We start from the raw sequence: 19,926 nt of genomic DNA on the forward strand, positions 1-19,926 counted from the left end.
ATATTGTGAAGGTACTAAATGCTACTACACTGTCCATTTCAGAACGGCTAGTTCCATATTATGTGAGTGTCGCCTCACTTAAAAACCTTTAATACGCTCACGATTTTATAGTAATTCTTTAAACCGTGGTTTGAAGAGAGAAGTACAGAGGATATCAAGGCTCAGGGCCCGGGGAGTCCGGTGACGCTCGGCTCCGCCGATTTGTCCAAGTCGCAACCGAGCCGCCAGCCTGTAGGGCACTCCTCCGACCACGAGGGGACAATGCAAAGCCTCGCATTCCCCACACTAAGGCGAGCACCGCCTCTTGCGTCTTGGAAGCGCCTGTGAGTGCGTGGGGCGTAGCAAGGGACGGAAGCTCTGCCGGCACGACCGCTGCCCACCCGAGCCTATCTGGGCTGCGTCTTGCCGCCGCTGCTCTTCGTGGCCCAACGCCCCAATCCTTGCCTGTCCTTGCAGTCCCACCCCACACGCAGCCTTGTGTCCCTCGATCCGGTCTCCGACTTCCATTTCCCACCCTAAACCGCCTACTCAGTGTCTGTTCCCCGCCCCGTTGTCCTCGCCCTGCTGCGCTGAGGGTGCCCTGTTAGCCTCGACCCCATGGCGCTGCAGACGCTGCAGAGCTCGTGGGTGACCTTCCGCAAGATCCTGTCTCATTTCCCCGAGGAGCTGAGTCTGGCTTTCGTCTACGGCTCCGGGGTGTACCGCCAGGCAGGGCCCAGTTCAGACCAGAAGGTGAGCCCGGGCAGCCCCACGACGGGGAACTGTCTGTTCTCACGAGTCCCGTTTTGCCCTCGATTCCTTCAGAGCCGGAGAGGTGCCTGTCCGCTCTGCACACTCCACGTGTCCACTAGCAGAGTGAACCATAGGCCTGCGTTCCTAGTATAACGACAGCGCGAGTTGAAGCGACGGTGTTGAAGGATACTTAGGAATCCACGTGGGTCTAGAGCAGGAGAAGCAGTTAGGCAGAAGGAAAAACTGCTGCAGGGGCAAGTGGAAGAAAGGAAAAGAAATTGTTATCAGGTTCTTTCAGTGTTTTCAGTCGGCTGGACATCGGAATTTTCTGGGGAGTTTTTAAGAAAATACTAATGCTCGGGTTTCGCCGATGGAGATTCTGATTTAATTGGTTTGGGATGAGGCCTGGGCTTCAGGAATTTAAGAAACGTCCCAGGTGATTTTAATGCGCAGCCAAGTTTGTTGAGAGTCCCCTCTATAAATGTAGGAGAAAATGCAAAATGATCTTCTGACTTCAGGAAGTTGGCGGACTGGTTGTAGGGCCAGGGCAGGTGCAGTGAAAGTAACTAACATCAAAAGTTAGTGCGTGACCAGTATATTTACCCTCGCTCAGCACTTTTAACAAGGGTCTGTCTGAGACTAGGCATTGTTACTTTTCAGAGTTGGCTCAGCACAGCCTCAGTAAGGGTACAGTTTTCCTTGTAATTTGCAGAATTCAGTGTGCAGGTTTTAATTGGGCCCCCTGCGTCTGGATACCTGGCTGTAGTCTGTCTTCTGATTAACATCCTGCCTGTTCACTTCCTGGTGAGGCCATCTATGCTGTTGCTTGGATTTCCTCTGTTTCCCACTTATACTACTATTTAATATTTTTCTTTAAATTGGCAGCATATGAGAAATTATAGGTTATTATAGGCTAGTTATTTTTCCCGAATATACCTTAACATAATTACACATTTTTAAAAAACATGTTTATTCCATACCTGCCTCGCCACCAAATCTTAAGTGTCCCCAGTGGTCTGTAGAGTCACACTGTGGGAAACAGAGCAGGCGTTAGCCTCCTGATGGCCACCTCTTCATTCTTCCATGGAGGTTTTCCTTTGAGTAGACCTGGAATTCCCTGCAAGAAAAGGTCCTTCCTTCCCATTTCCTCACTTTTGATTCCTTACATTCAAGTGAACAAGTTGTAGATTCCAACACCTACATCTTTCTCACATCAGTCCCCATCCTTAGTGCCTTAGCTAATATAATTTCATTTCTCACCTGGAATCTTGCCATGGCTTCAGATCTAATTCCCCCCACCCCCTTAGTCCCTCTTCTCTCCAGTCAGCTCTTCTGCAGGAAAATTTTCTAGCATGGCAAACGGCCTCCCTTTCTGATCTCATCTCCCACCGCATAAATGTGTTCTATTTCAGTCATATCTGACGGCAGCTTCCAGAACATGCTGGCTCCCATATCCACAGAGCACTTTCCTCCAACACGGCTCCCTACCCTTCCCTGTGCTTCCCCCAGTGCTTCTAGCAAGTCTGTTTAACTCACGTGTCCTTCAAGAGTCAGATTTGTCATCTCTAGGAGAATTTCTCCCTCCTGTGCCCCTGGTCTGATCCCTATTCTGAGTGCAATTAGTACATTTTGCATTCCTCTATCAAGTCAATGTAGTGATAATTTGTTTATTCTCTCCAGTAGACTCTGAGCTCTATACTTCTAACCTAGGGCCTGTCAGAGCTCATTACTTATATGTCAGAGCTCTAGGGCCTGTCAGAGCTCATTACTTATATGTCAGAGCTCTAGGGCCTGTCAGAGCTCATTACTTGTATACTCAATGAGTGGTTGGTGAATGGGTAAGAGATAAAATAACTGACTTCCTTTTATATAGTATTTCGTAGAGTTTATCCAGATGGTGCTAATTTGATCCGGAAGAAAAGCGGAGTACATTTAGTTACATTTGTGAAAGGCAGTGTAGTGCAGTGGTTCAGCACACACAATTTGGAGCCAGACCACTTAGGTCTGCCACTCACAAGCTCTGTGTCCTTGGGCAAAGAGCATCCCCTGTGCCTTGGTTTCTTATAAAATTGAGATAATAGCAGTAGCTACTTTGTAGGGTTGTGTTGAGGATAAATGGAGTGACTACGTATGTTACCCATAAAGTGTTTAAAGAATGCTGGCACAACAATACATGTTAAAGAAGTGTTTGCTGTTATTACATTGATGAAAACAAAGCTCATATTGGTTCCAGAGACTCGCTTACGTTTCTGATGACAGCACCAGGCCTTCTGACTATTGATCACAATTGCGTAGTATGTTAGAGCTTTTCCATGCTCTCTTGCTGCCTTTCTAGGAATTAATACTGAAATTATTCTCTTTTCTTCACTCCACAGAATGCTATGCTGGACTTTGTGTTCACAGTAGATGACCCTGTCGCATGGCATTCAAAGAACCTGAAGAAAAATTGGAGCCACTACTCTTTCCTAAAAGTTTTAGGGCCCAAGATTATCACATCCATCCAGAATAACTATGGCGCTGGAGTTTACTACAATTCATTGATCATGTGTAATGGTAGGGTAAGTGACTGCTGGCCTTTGTCTTAACTTGGCTGGTTATTAACCTGGGTTATTAGAGTGCCAGCTAAATATGTATGTTCTTGTAGTCAGGAAACATTCACACTCCTGCTGGACATTGTTATAGTCAGGAAATATGTATGTTTTTATAGTATGTATGTTCTTATAGTCAGGAAACATTCACACTCCTGCCAGATGTCTTGACCTTGGGGACAGAGCAGGGACTGGAGTCCTTCCTCATCTCCCATTAACTGTCATGGCAGTGTGAGGAGGTGGTTGGGTTTGACTGACTTTTTTTATTTTTTATTTTTTTTGAGACGGAGTTTTGCTCTTGTTGCCCAGGCTGGAGTGCAGTGGTGTGATCTCGGCTCACTGCAACCTCCGCCTTGCAGGTTCGAGTGATTCTCCCGCCTCAGCCTCCCAGTTAGCTGGGATTACAGGCGTGTGCCACCTTTTAGTAGAGACAGGGTTTCACCATGTTGGCCAGGCTGGTCTCGAACTCCTGACCTCAGGTGATCTGCCCGCCTCAGCCTCCCAAAGTGCTGGGATTACAGGTGTGAGCCACTGAGCCCAGCCAGACTGACTTTATTTTTTTGTCTTTGGCCAAGTTGTTCTTAAGTTTTAGTGTGCATCAGAATCCCCTAGGTTGTGTGTCTGTTGGACACACAGATTGCTGGGCCCCACCCCCAGAGTTCTGATCACTAGGTCTGGGGTAGGGATTGAAGATTTGCATCTCTTAACACGCTTCCAAACAGTGCTGAAGCTGCTGGTCTAGAACCATTGGTCTGGTTAGTGGGAGGAATAGGCAGGCCAATTTAGGGTCAGGTTGGAGATTGATTTTATCTAGAAGGAGGGGCAGACACCCCCAGGAAGAAGTTGGAAGTGAAGAGGGTATCACAGGTGATTGACAGCATGTGTGTCAGGTGATAGATGGGAACCTCTTGGTGCCAGGAGTTGAGTGGAATTTGACAGTGGGGTGTTGGAGAGCAGGTAAGTTGCATGGATTCCTGCTGGTGGGTCATCTGACAGCAGGAACTTTGCTGAACTGTCTTTCAGCTGAAGCCTCCCAGTCTCCAAGAGCGCTGTCAAGACCTAGGCAGAACCCCAACCTGCAAGGATCAGCAGGGGTCTAAATCAGATGCTTCCTAGAGCTTCCCTGGGCCAGGGATGACATATGGGTTTCACTTGCTGTGCCAGCCCTGCCACTCATTGCTCAAAGCAGTCAAACTTTGACAGGCATCAAGCCACCTGGAGATCCCATTTAAATGCAGATCCTGACTCAGTTGGTCTGAGATGGAACCTGAGATTCTGCTTTTTTTTTTTTTTTTTCAGATGGAGTTTTGTTCTTGTTGCCCAGGCTGGAGTGCAATGGCGCGATCTCCACTTACTGCAACCTCCGCCTCCCGGGTTCAAGTGATTCTCCTGCCTCAGCCTCCCGAGTAGCTGGGATTACAGAGCCCCCTACTGTAATCATGTCCGGCTAATTTTTTTGTTTTTAGTAGAGTGGGGTTTCACATGTTGGCCAGGCTGGTCGCGAACTCCTGACCTCAGGTGATCCACTTGTCTCAGCCTCCCAAAGTGGTAGGATTACAGGCGTGATTCTGCATTTGTTATAAGCTTCCAAGTGATGCCGATGCCATTGGTCAAAGGCCCACGCTTTAAAGGGCAGGAGGTTGGAGTACTGACTTGGGAAGGATTTGAAGGTCTGTCTGAACTTGGCTAAGGAGTGAGTGTTGTGATTGACTGGTGATGTCTGCATACCCCTTGAGCCATATATTTGCTTTTCCGGTTGAGATCCAACCCCTGCTTCACCTGTATTTTGCAGTTGAGGAAACTGAAGTTCAGAGAAAGGAAATGACTTCCATAAGGTTGTGCAGCTAGTTTGCAACAGGTCCCCTGACTTCCAGGCCCGTGATGTTTCCATTACCTACCAGTGGTTACTTGCCTGCAGCTAGAAGGGCTTTCTGCAGTGCTGCTGCTGCTGGAGTTGGGGGGAAAAAGGCTGACACTCAGCACAGCCTTCTAGATCCACTTGAGTCATGCAGGACACTTAGCTTTGTTCTTTCTCCACAGTTAATATTATGCCAAACCTATCTCTAATTAGTAATTTTCAAGCAATATTATAAGTTCCAGTAATCAAATGTTTGGGCATAATTATATGCCAAAAGACTACTTTTTAATTGACAATTTTTAGCTACTTTTTATATATTTGCAGCCTGAGAAGGCTGTTTGGATACTGAAGTTCAGCAAAGTGGGTCTGAAGATACTTGTTTATGCAAATGGGACTTTGTAACCTGGGAAATCTACAGGATTTATACAGATTATTATTCAAATAGGCTTAACTGTCTGGGCACGGCAGCTCATGCCTGTAATCCTAGCACTTTGGGAGGCCAAGGTGGGTGGATTGCTTGAGCCCAGGAGTTCAAGACCAACCTGGGCAACATAGTGAAACCCTATCTCTACAAAAAAATACAAAAATTAGTCAGGCATGATGGTGCATGCCTGTGGTTCCAGCCACTCTGGAGACTGAGGTGGGGGGATCACTGGAGCCCAGGGAGTTCAGGGCTGCAGTGAGCCAAAATCATGCCACTGCCCTCCAGCATGGGCAACAGGGTAAGACTCTGTCTCAAAAAAAAAAAAAAAAAAAATAGAAATGGGCTGAACTATAATTTCTTTTTTTAGCATGAATAAAGAAGTTTTATTTTTGGATGTTGCTTTGTAATTACAAAAGTGTTTGAAATAGTCAATAGCAAAAGAGAAATTCACTATGTAAAGGATGTCAGTGAAAACTTTTAATTAAAGTTTCTTGTACTTTGTAATGAAAAGAGCATTGGAAGACCAGACTGAAATTCTGGGACCTAGTTTTGACTCTGCTACTACTGGTGCCACCTTGAGCATGTCATTTGTTCTCTCTGAGCTTTAGGTTTTTTATTTCTCAAATGAGGAACATGAACTAAATTATCACTTCTCAAACTGTCTTTGGGGAAGGACCAGTTTTTTTTACTCGCAATCCACTGAGGACCAATACTAGATAGCATCTAAGAGCCTTTCCACCTTTAACATCACATGGACCTAAGTTGAAATAGTGGTCACCTTGTAATTGCCTGGTGGGTTCTTCCTGCCTGTCGCGTGGACAAAATCGGTTCACTGTGACTGTGGTATTGCCGTAAAGAGTTTAATTAGGCGGGGCGCGGTGGCTCACATCTGTAATCCCAACACTTTGGGAGGCCGAGGCAAATGGATCACCTGAGGTCAGGAGTTCAAGACCAGCCTGGCCAACATGATGAAATCCTGTCTCTACTAAAAGTACAAAAAAATTAGCCAGATGTGGTACTGCACGCCTGTAATCCCAGCTACTCAGGAGGCTGAGGTGCAAGAATGGCTTGAACCCAGGAGGCGGAGGTTGTGGTGAGCTGAGATTGCGCCACTGCACTCCAGCCTGGGTGACAGAGTGAGACTCTGTCTCAAAAAAAAAAAAAAGACTTGAATTAACATTAACGTGAGGCTGGGCACACAGGAGAACTGGCGTTGTCACTCAAATCACTCTCCCTGAAAGGTTGGAAGTTAGGGTTTTTGAAGGATAGTTTGGTGAGCAGGGGACTAGGGAATGGGTGCTGCTGATTGGTTGGGGATGCAATCATACAGGTGTGGAAAACAGTCCTCATGGGTTGAGTGGGCCTTTTGGTGAGGGAGGGGCAACAGGACCAACTGAGTGTTGAGTCATGGTTCTGGGTGGGGTCAGTCAGTTGCCAGAATGCAAAAGTCTGAAAACATCTCAAAAGACCAATCTTAGGTTCTACAGTAGTGATGTTATCTATAGGATTAATTGGAGAACTCACAAGTCTTATGACCTCTGGACACATGTCTCCTGAGCAGTAAGACATCATAGAAACTATGCCAACATTTTAGCAGAATTCAGGCCCTTCCCATAATCCTAATCTTGTGGACTTTCATTAGTTTTACAAAGGGGATTTCAGCTCTGGACTGGGGAGGGGAACAGTTTTAGGGAGGGACTATTATCATCCTTGCTTCAAAATTAAACTATAAACTATATTCCTCCCCCTTGGTTGGCTTGACCTACACCCAGGCATGAGCTTGGATAGCCAGCCTGTGAGGCTGGCAGCAAGATGGAGTCAGCCATGCTAGACTTCTCTCACTGTTATAATCTTGTGAAGACAGTTGCAACCTCCCCTTACATACCCTAGGGGCTAAATCAGTCTTGGACACTTAACCTCTTAAAGGTTTTGGTGCAGATGTGTGTTTTCACAAGGCAGGTGTTTTGAGTGGTTTTGGAATCAAGGTACTGCTCTGGTCAAGAATTTTATCTATTTCCTTATATTTTATACTTGTATAAGCAATAACATGGTATTTTACTCCTTTTTGTGCCATTTCTTTTTTCCTTCAGCTTATCAAATATGGAGTTATTAGCACTAATGTTCTGATTGAAGATCTCCTCAACTGGAATAACTTATACATTGCTGGACGACTCCAAAAACCGGTGAGTGTTTTATAGGCTGCACAGTTAAGGATGCCTTTCCTCTCTGAGCCTAACCTTACTTTGATCATTGTGATTGCAATGAGATGGAACTCTGGAAATAGAAATGAGTTTCTGACTCTTCCTATTCCCTATAAAATTTATTGCCAAATAATATCCACATATTCTATTGTGATATTGTGATATAAGAAGAAATATGTATTTGGTTTTTTTCCTTGGGCTCCTGGTTCAGAGGTCCTAAAACCTTTGGAATATCTAAGTGATAGGGATGAGAGGGTCTTTTATTATTCATAACAAGTTCCTTTCAGTCATACCTGAGTTTATACTAATAAAGTGACTCTTGATGGGCCCCTAGATAGATTCAGGATAGGGCTGGTTGCCAGGGAGCCAGCCATGTGATGAGAGGCTGGACCTTTCAAGCCCCGCACTCCCACCTTCACAGAGGGGAAAAGGGCTGGAGATTGGGCCAATCACCAATGGACAATGATTTAATTAGTTGTGCATAGGCAGTGGAACCTCCATAAAAAAAACAAAGGGGTTCTGAGAACTTCTGGGTTGGTAAGCACATCAAGGTGCTGGGAGGGTGGTGTGCCCGGAGAAGTTGTGGAGCTCCACACCCTTCTGCTACCCCGTATCTTGCCAAGCATTTCTTCCATTTGGCGGTTCCTGAGTTGTGTCCTTTATAATAACCGAGTACATGCAAGAAAACTGCCTTCCCAGCTGGGTGCAGTGGCTCACACCTGTAATCCCAGGTCTTTGGTAGGCCAAGGTGGGCGGATCATTTGAGGTCAGGAGTTCAAGACCAGCCTAGCCAAAGTGGTGAAACCCCGTCTCTACTAAAAATACAAAAAAGGTAGCTGGGCATGGTGGCACACATCTGCAATCCCAGCTACTGGGGGAGGCCGAGGCAGGAGAATTGCGTGAACCTGGGAGATGGAAATTGCAATGAGCCGAGATCACACCACTGCACCCCAGCCTGGGTGACAGAGTGAGACTCTGTCTAAAAAAAAAAGTGCCTTCCTCAGCTCTGGGAGCCATTCTAACAAATTATGAAACCAGAGGAAACGGGAAGTAGCCCCCATTCCTTTCTAGTGAACAATCAGAGTACAGGCAGCCTGAACTTGTGATTGGTGTCTGAAGTGGGGGAGGCTTGTGGAACTGAGCCCGTAACCTGTGGGATCTGACTCTGACTCCAGGTAGCTAGGGTCAGAATCGAATTCAGTTGTAGGACACTCAGTTGGTGTCTGGAGGGCTGGAGAATTGCTTGGTGTGACACCCACATTTGGTGTCAGAAGTGCTGGGCGTAGAAGCTGGGTCGCAGTCCACTCTCCCTCCTGCTGCCCTCCCTCTCAAGATTCTCCAATGACTGGATCGGGCTCCAAGTTGACCCATCTGGGCTAGGGGAGGATGGCAGAGGAGGTGCCTAGTGCCTCAGTGGAGCCTCCCTTAGCACCACCCAGTCACATTGTCTCCTAGGACATGTACCACGGAGGCACCGTTTGTCCACTGATGCATCCCAAGGGCAGTGCCTGAGTCGTGGGATCCTTCAGTAACCGTTGAATAAATGAATGCACCAAGTAGTCATTCCAAGGGACTGGTGTTCCCATCCCATTTATTCTCTTTCTCAGGCCAGTAGTGATGCTTTCTCTATTGTCTTAGCTCTTTTGGGACACAGCTAGAGGAGGCTGTGGGGAGTAGGCTTCTCCCTGGGCTTTAGTAGAAACAGGAAACAAACACAAAACGGGGAGAAAAAAGTGGGAGAGAACTTAAACTTTTAACAAGTATTTGCAGTATCACTTTTCTTCTTTTTTTTTTTCAGATAATCAGTCTGTGTTCTGAGAAAGGGTCTTTCCATAGTTTGAGAACTGTGTTAAATAGTTACAGTTGCTAATCTCACACTTCCAACTATAAGGAAGATTTTCATTATGTGTGAGAGGGTCCCAGGCTCCACAAGAGGCCGATGGATTGTTCTCGAGTGTCTCCCCAGACAGTGATGTGCTGCTTCTGTAGCAATCTACGGGAAAAATGACAGATTTCCATAGCCTTAGCTCACTGGTTTGTGTCATAAACATCTCTTTATTGATGTGCGTGGGCTGTCAGGATTCTCCTGCTTTGCACCTGGGCTTACAGTTTCATAGTGTAGCTCCTTAAAATGTCCAGAAACACTCTCCGGGCAGAGATTACACAGGTATACACATGGACAGATTTATCAAACTGTACCCTTAAGATGTGTGCACTTCACTGTAACTTTTACTTTAATTAAAAACATTTTTTAAAGTCCAGAAATGATAGGCTTACTGAAATATCATATCTATACAGATACATTTCTCATTTCTAAGTTGGATAACTAGTAAAGCTCATAATTGAGCAATTGGAAATTTGTAAATATTTTATTTCCAAGGGTTTTTTGTTTTGTTTTTTGTTTTGTTTGTTTTAAATATACAAAAGATGGGCCAGCCACGGTGGCTAACGCCTGTAATCTCAGCACTTTGGGAGGCTGAGGCAGGTGGATCACTTGAGGTCAGGAGTTCGAGACTAGCCTGGCCATCATAGTGAAACCCCGTCTCTTCTGAAAATACAAAAATTAGCCGGGCATGGTGGTGCACGCCGGTAATCCCAGCCATTCGGGAGGCTGAGGCAGGAGAACTGCTTGAACCTGGAAAGTGGAGGTTGCAGTGAGCCGAGATTGAGCTACTGCACTCCAGCCTGGGTGGCAAAGCGAGACTCTGTCTCAAAACAAACAAAAACATAAGATGTAGCTTGATGGGAAGAATAATGGACATTAAATTAGAAGCCTTGAGTCATATTCAGTCCTGCCACCTATTAGCTGTTACATAAACTTGGGCATCTTGTTTTATCTTTCTGAACTTCAGTTAATTTATCTGTAGAATAAAGGTCCACAAAGGTATTGAAAATTGGAAGCAGGGCCAGGTGCAGTGACTCATGCCTGTAATCCCAGTACTGTGGGAGGCTGAGGCAGACAGATCACTTGAGGCCAGGAGTTCGAGAACAGCCTGGACAACATGGCAAAACCCCATCTCTACTAAAAATACAATAATTAATTGGGCGTTGCAGCATGCACCTGTAATCCCAACTACTCAGGAGGCTGAGGCAGGAGAATCGCTGGAACCTGGGAGGCAGAGGTGAGCCGAGATCGTGCCATTGCACTCTGCGCTCCAGCCTAGGTGACAGAGCGAGACCCAGTCTCAAAAAAAGAAAAAAAAAAAAAAAGGGAAAAGGAATATTGGAAGCAGAGTAGTACTGCTGGGAAGAACACAGTGTTTCAGAATCCAACAGATGTAGGGTTAGGATCCCAGCTCTGATGCTTCCTAATGTTGTGACCCTGCACCACTGACAGTCTCCCTAAGCCTCGGGGTGTTTTCATCTGTAGATGAGTCTGATGGCGCTGACTTCAGAGGGTTTTGAAATGCCTGGTACTTAGTAGACACTCAGAAAATGGTCTTTCCCTTCTCTCTGTGCCTTTGCTTATCTCAGTTATTTTGAGATAGAAATGAAATTGAATGTTAAAATGTATTATTCTTTGTATTATACTTTATGCTTAGAATATTTCAAAATTTTTAAAAAGGCTTTAGAAACCTGAAATGCCATGAAATCTCAGAATGTAAGCACTGGAAATGACCTCAGGTTTTATCTAACTGTTATATCCTTATAAAACAAAAACAGCAATTCAAGATAAGTAGTAGCAGCCATGCTCATTTCATGCAAAACTCTGCATCTCTCAGCTGACTTGGAGAAGAAAATGTACTGATAGCAATGATTATTTTCTAAGGCTTTTTATGCTTCTAGCACAAGAAAATTAGGGTATCATAAAATCATTTGAAAGTGTTGAACACTTTTTTTCTTAATTGAGAATGATAAATGGGCAAATTAACTCTCTCTTCCACCTTGTTCCCAATTTTCAACATGTGGAAATCACTGTTAACCAGAATGATGATTTTTAAACAAACTCTCTGTACCTCTAGGTGGCAGCAAATATTAATCAGACTTGAACAAATCTAATGAAAAGAGGGTGGTAGTATCTTGGACAAGAAAGTTGGGTAAATATCTTAAGAAAGAATTATGAGAATATGAGTATGAATTCTTTATCTTTATGTGTTTTAAAAGGAGTCACATTAAATTATGTTGTCTAAAGCCCCAGAATTGTCTTGCATCTTGCAAATTGAAATAGAATTTCTCAATCACTAGTAATTTAAGTCTTTAAAAGGGATATAGGCCGAGTGTGGTGGCTCATGCCTATAATCCTAGCACTTTGGGAGGCCGAGGTAGGGGGATCACCTGAGGTCAGGAGTTCGAGACCAGCCTGGCCAACATGGTGAAACCCCGTCTCTACTAAAAAATGCAAAAATTAGCCGGGCATGGTGGGCATGGTGGCTACTAGGGAGGCTGAGGCAGGAGAATCACTTGAACCCAGGAGGTGGAGGTTGCAGTGAGTCAAGATCATGCCACTGCACTCCAGCCTGGGTGACAGAGCAAGACCCTGTCTCCAAATATATATATATGAGTATCTTGCTTAGAAAAGATGGACTTTCTGGGAAAAGTTGAGTGTAAATTAAATTTTTATCATACTTTACCATTAACTTATCTCATAATTGATGGAATACCCTATTTTTATTTCCAGTACAACCTTAAGTTTCTGAGTTTACTAATATTTTCCCAAGTAAAAAACCATGGAATTTAAAGTGTTTAATGTAGCATTGTGACCAAACTTTTTTTAAGCCAAGAAACCTCTAAAGTAATAATTAATAGTTATTTCCCTCGTTAACATAATTTTGGATTTTTGTATTTTACATTGTTTTTAGTGTGTAGATAATTGTGCTTGAGTTTTTAAGGCATTTATATTGACATGCAGTGGTTTTTTTACCACCTTGTCAAGAGGATTTTGATTTAATGTATTCATTGCAATATATTTTGCCTTTTAGTAATGTAGCTCTATTTTATTTTAATTTTATTTTTGAGACAGAGTGTTGCTTTGTCACCCAGGCTGAAGTGGAGTGGCATGAACACAATTTACTCGACCTCCCGGGCTCAACCAATCCTCCCATCTCAGCCTCCTGAGTAGCTGGAACTATAGGCACGTGCCACCATGCCCAGCTAATTTTTGTATTTTTTTGTGATGATGGGGTTTTGCCATGTTGCCCAGACTGGTCTTGAACTCCTGGGCTGAAGGGATCCACCTGCCTCAACCTCTCAAAGTGCTAGGATTACAGGCATGAGCCCCCATGTCTGGCCTATTTTTTAATAACAGCTTTATTGAGATAAAATTCGCATACCACACAGCTCAACCATTTAAAGAGTACAATTCAATGATTTTTACTATATTCACAGAGTTCAACCATCACTATATCGTAGCTTTGTTGATTAATTTTTTGTGTGGATAGAAAAACCCCCAGTGGTATAAAAGATCCCTAAACTGGGAGTTGGAAAACCTGGCTTACTAGTTTTGGCTCTGCCCTACTATAAGCAAATGTTTGGGCCGCTAGCGTTTGAAATGCACAGATTGAGTCATTCATTTCTTTATTCAAAAGACAACTGTTTCTTCTCTGTGTATGCCAAAGGAATTTTTAAAAATGATACCATGTTGCTTGTCCTCGAAGAGCCCAGAGTCCAGCAGGTAGATATCGAGTAAGGTTTCATCCAGCTCTAATGTTCAGCGTTTCTTCTTCATCCTTAAGCAGTGACTATTTAGAAGAGTTAAACCTCCTGGTCGTTTGGAATGGAAACGTTCTGGTGGGCGGTTGAGTATTTGAACAGTAGGTAGGGCTGTGGTCTTTGTGATTAAAATTTCACTCTGCAATTCAAGTAGTCTCTCCTTGTGACAATTTTAGAGGCGCCCACATGTGACTTTCTCTTTTTTCCTGTCTTGAAAGGTACTCACAAATCTCTCCTTTGAAAGTCCCTTTAAGCAATGCCCCTTTCTCTCCAGTACAGATTTTCCTCCCTGGCAGTTGTGCTAATGTTATCTATGCAGTTCAGGTCGGGGCATTCCCAGTAAGATACAAACAGCTATTCACAAATCTGAGCACTTTCTTTTTTTCCCAGGCCTCTCTGGCAGTGTCCCAAGAGTTCACTGGCTTTTCACTCTGAACAACAAATAACAGTGCTGCTGAGACAAGTTCCTAGTTCACCTTTCATTGAAGAACCAGATCAGCACAGTAGCAGAATCTTCCGAACTGACATTTTTCCTTTGAGTAAGGATGCTTTTATTTTCACCCTCTTAATCTTAAATAGCAAACAGACTGCTTTCTTACAGCCTATGTAGAACAACTTCCTTGGAGAGCAAGTGGTATTTTGTTAACTAGGAAAATTTCCCAAAACTTAGTCTTTTCTTTGCATCTTTGAATAGTTAGCATCTCAAAATAGCTTCTAATTTCACTGGGCTTCTGTAAAAGCCATCAAAAACAGAAGTGAAGAATTATTGAGAAGGATGTGTGATAAATGGGGATGAAGAATGGGAATGTGGAAGTAGAGAGACATCACAGAGTTGTGGAAAGAGCACTGGGTGAATCCTGGGACTGGATCCCGGTCCAGTTTGCCACTACTTCTCTTGGAGAAATCTTTTAACCCCTCCAGGCCTAAGTTTTCTGTCAGTAAGATGAAGCAGTTGCCCTCCTAGATTAATCATTCAGTATGGAATACTGTCATCCCTTGGTGTCCATGGGGATTGGTTTTAGGACCTGCACCCACCCTCAGAATTCACGTCTCTGATATAAAATGGCCTAGTATTAGCATATAACCTATGTACATCCTCCTGTATATTTTAGATCATCTCTAGATGACTGGTAATACCTAATACCGTGCTTACACATCACATCATTCGCCTGCCTTCAACGTAGTAATTGGCATGTGGCAGCAAATTCAACATTTGCTTTTTGGAACTTTGTGGATTTTTTTTTTTTTTTTTTTTTCTGAATGTTTCCCATCTGTGATTGGTTGAATCCCATGGGTGCAGAACCCACAGATACGAAGAGCCAACTCTATAAGGTTCAGGAAAGTTATTCAAGGAATAAGCATAGGTGTTTTTATAGGACCTTAAAATTTGTTTTAATCATCTTTCAAGATAAGTTAACCAGAATATAACCCTAAATGAATGCATGAGAATAATTCAGAATATTTAGAGCTGAATTTGCCAAGTAAAAGGATGTGATCCTGATTTTTGTTGTCAACTTATTATGCAACTGTAGGCAAGTCATGTTCCTGGCTGGTCATGGGTTACTCTCTGCAGATGATTGCAGTAATACCAAACTCACCTAAGTGCTGAAAGGCTTAATTAAGGTCCATTAAGTCCTCAGAATTTTAAGGGAGGAGGGGGTGTTATTGAATCAAGTGGCTTACCTACCATATATGATGTTTGTATGTTACAAATATTCCCTTAGAAAAAAGTAGCGAAAAAAGATAAAAGAATTTAGATTCTGAAGCCTGATTTATAAAATAGTAGTTATGTGTTTTATAACACTGTTTTTTACAATTAGAAGAGAAGAAGCTATGCCTTGGGATACTGCAGCATTCTACTCTTTCCTTGCTTTCTAATATTTATTTTGGAGTTTCTCATAGTGTGTCTTTTATGTGCTATCTTAATTTTGTCAGAAATTATCTGTATTTGACAAATGAAAGTCAACTTATGCCCTGTTTTCTAGAATAGGTAGAAAATGTGTCGATAGTACCAAATGATTTAGAGATGGTAGATATATTTTAGACATATGGGAGTCCTTATTAGGGACTTCTAGACCCTTTCCTTTGTATAGAAAGTCAATCAGAAACAGTATGATGTTTTTGAAAGATCATGGTAGGAGTGTAAATTGGTATAACCACTCTGAAGAGCAATTTGACAGTGCTAAGTATGCGCCTCAGAGCAATAATTCTGAAAATGTGGTCCCTGGGCATTGCTTAAGAACTTGTTAGAAATGTACATTTTTCAGCCTTTACCCAGGCCTCCTGAAACAGAACTCTGGGAGTTGCATCCGATAATACACGCTTTAACAGATTCTCCAGGTGATGCTAATGCTAGCTAAAGATGAGAACCCCTGGCCCAGAGAAGCTCTTGCCTTGTGCACTGAGAAGCACAAACAAGGAAGCTCATTTCACTGAAGGGTTTGTGTGCAGTAACTCACTTGATCTTTCTAGCAGCCTTATGAGCTTGATTCTGTTATTTACTCCATTTTACTGTTAAGGAATTATGCCCATAGTCACAGAGCTAGTAAGAGATGGAGTTGGGATTTGAACACATCTCTTAACTACAGTGCAGTCTTTAAAAGTAAGAATCTCAGAACAGGCTGGAGCTCTTAGTATTTTTTTTTTTTTTTTTGAGACAGGGTCTCACTGTGTCTTTCAGGCTGGAGTGTATGTAGTGTCATGATCATGGCTCACTGCAACCCACTGCAGCCTCAACCACCTGAACTGAAGCTGTCTTCCTACCTCAACCTCCTGAGTATCTGGGACCACACATATGCATCACTATGCCTGGCTAGGTGTTTGTTTTTTTTTGTTTTTGTTTTATAGAGATGGGGTCTCACTATGTTACCCAGGCTGGTCTCATGATCCCCCTGCTTTGGCCTCCCAAAGTGCTGAGATTACAGGTGTGAGCCACCACACCCAGTCACTCTTTGTATTTTAATGGATTTGCAGAAAGTCTCAGATGGAAGCTTCTACTCTGTATTGAGGAGAAAAATTCTTTCTGAGCGAAGCAGTTGCTAGTATTCTAGGCACTTTACATTTATTATTATAGTCAATCTTTGTGACGGTTCTTTGATGCAAATCGTTTGCCCAAACTCACATAGCTAATAAGTACCTGGACTTGAGCCCATACCTATCTCTAAAACCCATTCTTTTTCTACTGTAGCTAGTTTTCTTTCATTTTTCCTTAGTCAAGTTCAAAATCGATGTATCTAGAAATTGCGAAATAGAGCATGAACTTCCTATGTTAGATATGGTCCAAGATTACAGATGAGGTCTAAATAAAGAGGTAAAATGCCTCTGTCGACTAAAAAATTAAGTGACGACAGTGAGATTATAAAATTTAAAAATATTAAAGTTTCCAAAGGACTTTTGCTCTTTTTCTAAACCTGTGATGCGTTTCCTCATTTAAGAAGAATATTTGTTTTCTTTGGCATTTTGATCCTTTCCTGTGTCATGATTTCTTTGACCTTGGCATAAAACAAGGAGATTCTGGGATTATTTATTAGAGGAACAATTTTGTGTCACCTGAACCAATATTCCAAGATCTTCAGTGGGAAGAGTTTGAGATAGTTCCTGTGCATGTGTAACCCATGGTTGAGCAATACTCCACTTCTGGAATTTTTCTTCTCAATGTTCTGCTTCTTTCAGGTGAAAATTATCTCAATGAACGAGGATGTCACTCTTAGATCAGCCCTCGATAGAAATCTGAAGAGTGCTGTGACCGCTGCTTTCCTCATGCTGCCCGAAAGCTTTTCTGAAGAAGACCTCTTCATAGAGATTGCTGGTCTCTCCTATTCAGGTTAGTATGGTTGCTGCCCAGATGTTCTACAAGGAAGAGATTTATATTTGAAGACTGCAGATATCCTGTTCTCACTCGACACTGGAGCTGCTACAGTCTTAGTTGTAAATCACATCACCTCTTGATCGGTTCCTGCACTGACCTTGTGATTTGCCTCCCTACCTCCCGGGTCCCCTCTCCACATCTCCATGCTTATTGTCCCAGGGTAATTTTGTTGTTGTTAATTTTTATTTTGAAGTAATTTCAAACTTACAGAAAAGTTTCAAGAATAATACAGAAAACTCCCTATGCCCTTTTCCCAGATTCGCTAGTTTTAACATTTCACCATATTTGTTTTCTCATTGTTTCTGTATCAGTGGTTTTCAAACTTTAGCCTGTGTCTGAACAACTAGGAAGTCTCAGGTTAAAACACAGACTCCTGGGCCCTACCCCGGACAGTTGATTTAATAGGTTTGAGGTAGGGCCCAATAATTTTTATTTTTAGAAACAAGTTCCCAAGTGATGCTGATGCCCCTCCAGGGGTCCCACTTTGAGAACCACTGTTTTCTCCGTATGTGTAAACATACTGTATATATATTTATTTTCTAAACTGTTTGAGAGTAGGTCACACATATTATGTCCCAAACTGAGACAACTGAGAGGGTAGAGCCCCTGGCCCCTCACCCTCGCTGCAACCAGAGGAGCCGCCATCTATCTGTTTACTATAGTAAGGTTCCGTTTAAGATTTCATTTACAAAACAAGTGCTCTGCCACTTTTTAAAAAGTTTGAAAACCACCATCTTAAAAAAATATCATCTTTCCCGATTTTTAAATATGAGTCAAAGAACTTTATGCTCAGAACATTGGAAAAGCAGTTTACTTAGTCTCCGAATCCCAGTACAGACAGATAAGATTTCATGGAAATTTAATGCTGTAAGAGACCTTAGAGGTTTTGTTCTTCCATCTTCCCAAAATTCATCTACCATGACTACGGCTGTATTTGCAACACTGTAGAGAAAGGCGTTGAAGCAACCTTGGTCTCTGGGTGCTTCCAGCTTCACCTGGCAGCCTTCCTGCCTTCCAATAAAAGACATAGGGGCAAAGAGTGGCGTGGCCCTGTGCTGGAATGAGCAGGCCACATGCACACTGTGTGAGCAGAGGAAGTCACTTTATTAGAGTGATTACCTTCCCATACTCCCCTGTGAGAAATGATGGAACGGAAGCCTTTTATGAAAGCTGACTTAGTGGGAGAAGATGCAGGACTGTTCTCTACTCTGCCCCTACCACTACCAGTCCTCCATTTCTTCCCTTCTAGTCAACATCTTCGTTGCGTTGGATGGATTCTGGGAGTTCCTTCTAAATTCTGAATATTACTAAGGAAATTTACCAAATGACATAGCTGCTTTCACCTCTTTGAAGACTTTTAAATTAGCCTTCAAGCTGCTACCAATTTTAGCTGATTTTTGCTGGAACTAGAAGAGAATAATGAGGGTAGAAAATGACATCGGCTCTGTAGGTAGATCTCTTTCATAGGTGTGAGACCTACCCCAGGCAAAGTGTTGAAAGGCACATTTTCCTCCTGACTTTTATAGGCTTCTGAGAAACCAGTGTCCTAGAATTGATTGGTTTCTATCCCTTGGCAAACCACCCAAATCTCCCAAGCCCTGAGAATATGCCAAAATTCATATTGTCTACTAATCTCATTTTTATTTATAACTTTGCATTGTCCATCTTTTTCCAGTTGTGAGATTATATATGGTCCCTAATCTGTGAAGTTCAGTATTTTTCCTGGGAGTGGGCAGGAGAAGGAACAGAAAAACCATGTCTGTCCATGTTGTTGGACAAGTTCCAGCCAGTAATTATTAGGCAGAGGTGAGATTGGTATTATTTGTAGCAGTAACATCCTTTACATTTTATATAGTATTTTAGGACTCCTTTGACTGCCCTGAGGTCAGTATTATTATAAATGATGGGTGAGAAGAGAGTAGGTGGAGGAAGAGAGGCTGCAAACTGGGAAGGAGAAAGCTTTATCTTTTTTTATTTTTTATTTTTATTATTTTTATTATTTTTCCTCCACCCCCCTCCTTTTTTTTTTTTTTTTTCTTTCTGTTTTCTGTTTTAAGACAGCTTTCTAACCCAGCCAGGTGTGGTGGCCCTGTAATCCCAGCAATTTGAGAGGCCAAGGCAGGCAGATCACTTGAGGTCGGGAGTTCAAGACCAGCCTGGCCAACATGGCGAAACTCCATCTCTACTAAAATACAAAAATTAGTCAGGCGTGGTGGTGCATGCCGGTAATCCCAGCTACTTGTGAGGTTGAGGCAGGAGAATCACTTGAACCGGCGAGGTGGAGGTTGCAGTGAGTCGAGATCATGCCAGTGCACTCCAGCCTGGGTGACACAGTGAGACTATGTCTTGTGTCTCAAAAAAAAGAAAAGAAAAGAAAGAAAGAAAGCTTTCTAACCCTTTAGTTTTTCTTAGAAGTCAGCATTTAAATGAACAGGAAAGGAGCACCAAATGCATTTTAAAGAGTCACCTTGAACTTTGTTATGTCAGTACAACTATTAAAATGACTAATTTTAGGCAATGGTCCTTGGTTTAATATTTATCAAGCAAATCAGCATCCCATACCCTAAAGAACTGCAGATGGAATTTCTGCTCTAAGGAGCTTCACA

The 19,926-nt window shown here is 43.0% G+C and overlaps 1 protein-coding gene across 3 annotated transcripts in view; it reads left to right on the forward strand.

Annotated features, from left to right (window-relative positions):
- Positions 1-300: 300 nt before the first annotated feature.
- Positions 301-19,926, forward strand: part of TAMM41 (TAM41 mitochondrial translocator assembly and maintenance homolog) — a 58,081-nt gene continuing 38,455 nt past the window's right edge. For 2 of the 3 annotated variants that reach the window (XM_063721874.1, XM_054551699.2), the window contains exons 1-4: positions 327-732; positions 3,108-3,290; positions 7,693-7,785; positions 17,125-17,275. In XM_063721874.1, the coding sequence (XP_063577944.1) occupies positions 598-732; positions 3,108-3,290; positions 7,693-7,785; positions 17,125-17,275 (562 nt within the window). In that variant the 5' untranslated portion in view covers positions 327-597. Of the gene's footprint in view, positions 733-3,107; positions 3,291-7,692; positions 7,786-17,124; positions 17,276-19,926 lie in introns of all 3 variants that reach the window. The other variant, XM_024245383.3, reaches the window with a different exon arrangement.

This window comes from Pongo abelii, chromosome 2, assembly GCF_028885655.2.
Source record: "Pongo abelii isolate AG06213 chromosome 2, NHGRI_mPonAbe1-v2.0_pri, whole genome shotgun sequence".
Taxonomy (NCBI): domain Eukaryota; kingdom Metazoa; phylum Chordata; class Mammalia; order Primates; family Hominidae; genus Pongo; species Pongo abelii.